Source organism: Phallusia mammillata, unplaced genomic scaffold (assembly GCF_965637545.1).
Source record: "Phallusia mammillata unplaced genomic scaffold, kaPhaMamm4.hap1.1 HAP1_SCAFFOLD_272, whole genome shotgun sequence".
NCBI lineage: Eukaryota > Metazoa > Chordata > Ascidiacea > Phlebobranchia > Ascidiidae > Phallusia > Phallusia mammillata.
The window spans coordinates 12436-19493 of record NW_027649002.1 but is presented as its reverse complement, the minus strand read 5'-3'; the positions used below and the strand labels follow the sequence as shown (position 1 = coordinate 19493).

Here is a 7058-nt window from a genome sequence, read left to right as displayed (position 1 = left end):
GAAAAGATATTTTATGTTGATCATTGCAGCTGCTGTAACTTTACATATGCATGATTTATAATCTTTCAAGAAAAGATGGCCAAACGGTTAACACCATTTTGCGTTCTTAAGGTTATGGGTTTTAATCCCGTCAAAACCACATGTGTTTTCCTTGGCAAGACAAATTTCGCAAATTGGTGGAATCAAACGGGCTGAACTTAATTACACAGGGCAACAAAAAAATATTTTTTTACTGGTGTCAGTAATGTTTTAATTGATTTTGACTAATTTGAGTGCCCTGATTTCAAAAATGCAATCGGTTGATCTGTATCACGTCTAGTTTCAATGTTATGGTACAGCCACGTTTGAAAAACAATCTATATGTATACACTATAGTGAAACTGGTTTTGAGTATTTTATGTGGAATTACCGTTATTGCAAGAACAAAGTTTCGATTTAATTTTAAATGTAACAGGTAGACACTCCTAACAAACAAAATTCCACAAAAAAAACAAAAAAAAAAGGTTTCAAATTTGTAAGTTGTCAGGTATATCGGATATAGGCCTACCATACACATGTACTTCTGTAACTTTTGGAAATGACTGGCAGCAATATAGTCCCGTTTAATTTACCAACAGTAATTAGCCAGGACCACATTATTCCCTCTTCCCTGGCACGTTTCGTTTTACTGATATCCTGTTGGAACCTTTCAGCTTAATTCTCGTCATTTATATCCCCTACGTTTTAAGGGAAGTGTAGCTTTATACTCATTTTCGTTCCGAATTTTTCAGACCGCTTAATAACTTAGTTTTGTACTATGTCTAGTAATGTTAGTATCTTTCTACTGTTTTTGTCCATTACTGTAATATTCCAATCAACATTAGGTAAGTGGAGCCCATTGCTTGTCCTAAACCCCCAAAGTCACATCTAAGTGTGCAAGATATGCACATTTGATACAGATCTTTTTTTTCTTTTTAGTTGTGTTCTATGGGTATTCACCAGTAATCTAGAATAAAACATCTTGGCAATTCATGCAACACCTTATAGATGACCTAGCCACTATTAATTTTAGTTTTACCACCTTGCTTTCCTAGTCTGAAATCACTCCATAAAACACTTATAGTTTAAAGTTACCACTAGCCTACACCAACCATTTTTAGACAGAGCATCAGCATAGAACACATGTTTATGCTATAAAACCGACTGCACTGTAGAAAATTGATGTGTTTAATGTAACAAAACTTTAACAAACATATAAAAGCGTGATTTTAAAGTCATTGAACCAATGTGGTCATAAATTTTGGTTTTGTAAATAACTTAAAAAGTTGACCTGATTGAAGAAAACCGTAATGATTTTTGAAATCAGTACCCCAAAATTAGTCAATATCAGTTTTAACATTAAAGACACCAAAAATTGTGTTGGCCAGTGTTATCGAAAACAAATCCAAAATGTTAACGGCAGGTTCGTTGTGGGCAAAACGCATTCACACGTTGCCTGTTACCCGCCAGACAAGCGTACAATTGCTGCCCGAAGAAATGCGAACGTATTTTCACAGCCGTATTTTCACAAAGGTTCATGTTAGTTATTTGGTGCATTTACAAGAAAAACACTTATAACGCATTGCTTATTTTTTTACAAGCATTCACCAAAAACAAATAGATAGGTTCAGCTTTTAAAAATAGCCAATTGTGGCTGCAGCTGCACCCTTTTTGTTTCAATGCCTAATTTACATGTTTACAGTTTTGTCATCTGCCTTACTCATATTTTGGCGCTGAAACAAATAAATACAAAATTGATTGATTGTCCTTCAGGGACAAAAAAACACATGCTGGCAATTGTTTTTATCTTGCTTGTATGTAGCATAAACTGACTACGTATCTATCGTTTTTAATTGACCTGATGTATATTGAATTGTTTTTTGTCATGTCTGACCTGTCAAGGCTTTATCGTGTCATTGTGTCAAAACAGCATATTTTGGGCCAATGGTCAATAGTCGATTACCTTAATTGTAAAAAAATGGCTTCAAATTCCTTGTCCATGTTCTGACTTTGTCTGTTGCTGATAAATTGATATTTCAATATATGTGCTTGTAATTGTATTGTGTGTTTGATTGTGTAACTGTACAGTATATTTAATACCTAGTTCTAAGCTTACGTTACGTTATAGGCGCCAAAAAAAATATATTTTGAAAACTAGTTTTGGGGGGTTATGATTTTATTACGTTACATCGCTCGCTTTTTAATTCATTACATATTACTATGCTGAAGTAACACATAGTCAAGTTTACAGTATGCAGGCTAGGTAAATAACTTATGAGACAAGCAACTCATATAACTCAGTTATAAAGCTATATCACAGCTGTCTTGGCGCTGTAACGGAATGTTAGAGAAGCTTAGACTAGAGTATTGTTACACTGTTGCGAAACATTAAGGAAATTTCCGTAAGATGCATGCTGTATGAAGTTATGACTCATTGCTGCGAAAATCGGTGGTCAACCTTGCGGTAATCAATGTAAGCAGCAGAACGTTAACGTAGAAATTATTTCCGACGAATTGTCTGGGACCCCAACCTATGTTTTTGCTTTAGATGTATTTGTTCGATACCGTTGCTGAGGAAGTTCTTGCATATTTTCGTTTTGTATTGTCTTTGAACTTCGTCCACGTAGGCCAAATGTTCACTCGTCGTTTAAATTCCAAATTATTATTATTATTATATCTTGTCCGTTGTACATTGTTATTACATTGACAGTAAAGGTTAATAAAGTTTATGATAAACAAATCTTACGTCACTTCCACGTCACTGTGACGTTAGTGTGGCCTCTTGCACTGTCACGAGATGGCGGGAATTAACCGTGATATATGGCGGGAAGTGATTCTTATGCTAATGTGGCTTTTCTCACAGTGAGGCACGGCTGTGAATATTAGAGGAAAGGGCAAATTGGCAGAAACAGCACTCTGACTTTAACTATCTTCCTCGACCATAAAGAACACGATTCACATACCACCGCAAACTTTTACGGGGGAAGCAAAAGTTTATGAATTACGCTATAAGGTTTGCACTGAGCTTGCACTAATTATGACAACATAAACATCCTGTGTTCAATTAACGGAAGTTGTTCTCGCTTAATAGCTGGTGTATCGCGGCGGTCTTGTTACTGTGGAAGGTATTTTTTGTATAACGGCAAAATGTTGTTTGGACCTCAAACTCTGAACGTACTCTTGTGTAAGTACTGTAAACGTTTAATAAGTGTTTTATTTCAAGTTTGTATTCTAAAATCTAAGTTCTATTTTGCTATTGATAAAATACCATCTGTGTATTTCGATCATTTAATTTTAATCTGCTGTCAATTTTGTAACTGTGTTTAAACCTAAACGTTTTGATGATTAATTGTAACATTTACAGTGTAATCATAGGTGTGAATGATTAAATGAGTATGTGTGTTATGCGTTTGAATTCTACAACTGTTGTATGTCTTATATAAACTTGAAAGACATTCAGGCAAAGAGCTTGTTTAATTTTACACTGGATTTATTGCAGTAATTGTTGCAACGACGTCGACATCTTTTGCTGTTTGTCCTGGAAACATTGTGGGACGCTATGGAACTTTATCACACAAAGCGACACATGAAGAGTTGTGTACATGGAACTTTAATCCTCCAGCCGATGTAGGAAACAACTACCTTCTGTCCATTACTGTGCTACAGTTGAAACCAACATTCAGCTTTTATAATTCTGGAAAGAAAATTGCAATCATTAAATTTCCTGATGGTGAGTTTTATTTTTCCAATTCCTGCTAATTTGAGTAAAGCTTGGTGACTTGGCAGTAATTAGTCTTGGGTAATTGTTTTATATTTCTTGAGCAATAGATAAACGCAAGAAATTTGTTTTTAACGCTTTTTTTGTGTGATTAGAACAATTAAACTCTTCTTGTAAAAGCATCGAGCCAATAAATGATAAACTGCAGACAATGCACACTGTTTCGACCTATAAAGTCTCATCAGTGCAGCTGGTGACGGGAGACTCTGATACTTCCAACAAACTGGGTGCCCTTTGATGGCTATACTAGCGAATACGACCGATTTGTCGTCACGAGTTGCACTAATAATTCTGCCGCTTGAACTCTTGTTTTTTATACAATTCTAAGTTTCTCCAAACGTATTTTATTGCAATGGTTATTCGTTTTATTCCACTGACTGCAGGCGCAAAATTGACCCAAACTTCAGCATTGACGTCTGCATTCTGCGGAAGTTACGTCAAGAATCTCGATTGTAACGTCACAATTCCTGGTTGTCAGAGTCAAAACAAAAGCATATCGTGGCCACCGAAGTTGAATACAGAGTTTTGTAACTTTGAGATTCAGCTCACTTATGCAATCATAACATTTCCTAGCGGTTGTCCCAGCAAACAGGCTTACGCAAGTCAAACAGGTAATGACTTCAGTTGATTAAATCTCACCAGATTTCAATGTTCTATGTTGAAGTTAGCTTTTATTTTTGCCCTGCATGATGGCTAGTTAATGTTATTTATTTATTTGTTTTTCAGATGTATAAACACTAAATTCCCTATATTAAGGAGCTGCAAACTAAATAAAATTTAATAGGTCGATGTGAAATGTACTTGTATCTCACAATACCTAGTGTATTTTGTAATCAAACCACATTTACAGAAACTACTACTTCATTGCAAACGACATCAGGATCAAATACAACCACAGAAATGTCGATGACAAAGACAACTAAAGAGCAAAGAACAACTGCAAGTGCAACAACAGCAACAATTACAACAACAAAAATAGCAACACAATCGTCGTTGAAACCACACTCGACCTCTTCACTACTATCAGCAACCAAAAATGCGACAACATCATTCAGAAGTGAAACCAACAAGGATATGAAAGATGTAACGTCCACTTCTAATGCAGAAGGTAACAGTGCAAGGGAAGAAAGTAATTTGTCAAGCAGTAATAAATGTTTAGTATAGGCAATTCGTGGTAAATTTGTTTATGTTTTGGCTAATGTATTTTAATTACTGTTATATTATTCGCTTCACGCAGAATCTTCCACATCTGCTTCAGCGCAAACAACAATTGCAACTGTCAAAACGACGGGGGAATATTGGCCTGGAGTCGGTGGAGACACGGCAAATAGACTTGGTACGATAATACGTGTTAATATGTAAGCAAAATGCAAATATGGTTTAAATCTCAAACTTGCCATACACTCGTTGATTTGTATTTGTTAATTGAGCTTTTTTAAGTTTTTATTGCCAATTCATGTTTGCGTTAGTTACTTTACTGCGTTTGTAACTTAATCAAATAAGGTAACGATGTACTAATACCAGTTGCGGCTCGTGACTAAAATTTCTGGGGGTGCTGCTCCAATGTTTAGCCTTTATTGAACGAATATAAGTTGGCAATATATAGGAAAACCACATTTCTAGTTTTCTAGTCATTGTTTTGAGTAGAAAAACAAGTAATACAAATCTTAATTAGCAACTCCATTGTGACGTAATGGTTGTTACCCAATAATGTACACAAGTGTAAACAGCAGACGGTATCATTGGGGAATTTTGTTTACTTGCACAGCGACGGACCAAACTCGATAACATGCAGTAATAATGTGACAAAACACACGTGACACAGACTCGAAACGAAGCGGTTGTAAATACGGTAAAACACAACAACAGTACATAGAAAAAAAAATTAATAAATGAGTCGAAAAAGGTCGAAGTATTTCAATTGGACAACATGTAAGTAAAACTGGTTAACAATGACTACCAACTAACACACTTGCTATTAAGTCAGTAACTTATAGCCACAGTCAGCATTTTTAACATATTCTATGACACTTCACAGAATATTGCCACAAAAAAAAAACTAGCCATAAAGCTTTTTAATTGTATCATAACTGACAAATTTAACAACCACATTACATTTGTGTCAAATCTTTATTCAACATCTTTTCTTAATTTTTGTGTACAATTCTATTAATTGTTTGTAAGTTTCTTAACTGCTAAACTTGCTGCTTTATTTAGTGGCAAATAGCTTATCATTCCTTTTTGAAGTACAATACTCTCCATGCTTTGAAAATTACAACACTCTCACTTAAATTTAAAACATCTTATTAAACCTTGTGCTTCTATTTTACAACCAAAATGAATCGTAAAGCTATAGTTTGAGCAAAATAAATGATAGCTTCTTCCTTGATTTCCAAATGACAACTAAGAAACTGTTTTTTTTTCTATTTAGTGCTATTACTGCAAGTGCCCTTTTTGGAAATAATGGTGTTCCTTAGAAAAGTCTTTTTGGAAATAATGGTGTTCTTTAGAAAAGTTTGCATCCTTTTCAGTGTTGACAAGACAACAGGGTTTACGGCAAGAATTTGCACAATGTGCGCCAAAATGTGCAGGTCGAAATGTGCGCACATTTTTCGAAAATGTGCAGGTGCCAAAATGTGCAGGTTAAAATGTGCGCACATTTTTCGAAAATGTGCAGGTGCCAAAATGTGCAGGTCAAAATGTGCAGGTGCCAAAATGTGCAGGTCAAAATGTGCAGGTGCCAAAATTTCTCCCTTTCATACTAAAAAAGTCTTTCTGTCCCTTTCACACAAACAATTTTTTGTCCCAATTACATAATTATTATATATCTTTCCCTGCATTTTTATTTTAAATAGTGTTCTGTGCAAATCAATTAACTTATATAGGTATGTTATTTTTCTTGTTAAATGCAGTGGATTAAGTTTTTTAACTGAACAGAATATGACCCTTCAGGGCAAAAATAACTGAAAATACAATGTGGTTTCAAACAAATGCAGTGGTAAATAACTGATGCCTATATAAATGGTGAGAACTTATACTTTTGCATTGCACATCCATCATTTTTTTCATGACATCTCAGTATTATCCTTTTCTAAACCCGTTTTGTTACCATTGTACATATTTTTTACCAAAAATATAATACAGAATGCCCACAGCGGTCTCAAAAAAATATTTTCCCTATCCTAATATTCTTTCTGGCTGTTTCAGTCTCTTTATCTCTCTAATTGTTCACGCCAGATTTAGTTTGTTTATTTATTTGCAA

The 7058-nt window shown here is 34.8% G+C and overlaps 1 protein-coding gene across 2 annotated transcripts; it reads left to right on the top strand.

The window, feature by feature from the left end:
- The first annotated feature begins 1878 nt into the window (after positions 1–1878).
- On the top strand, positions 1879–6517 carry LOC145208463 (uncharacterized). Of its 2 annotated transcripts, XM_080078927.1 has the most exons (6): positions 1879–3031; positions 3110–3202; positions 3518–3748; positions 4180–4407; positions 4647–4904; positions 5034–6517. In XM_080078927.1, the coding sequence occupies exons 2-6, from the start codon at positions 3166–3168 to the stop codon at positions 5156–5158; spliced, it is 879 nt and encodes a 292-aa protein (XP_079935053.1). In that variant the 5' UTR covers positions 1879–3031; positions 3110–3165; the 3' UTR covers positions 5159–6517. The 2 variants fall into 2 exon arrangements, with proteins under 2 accessions (XP_079935053.1, XP_079935052.1); XM_080078926.1 differs by having other exon boundaries at positions 1879–3202.
- Positions 6518–7058: the final 541 nt, after the last annotated feature.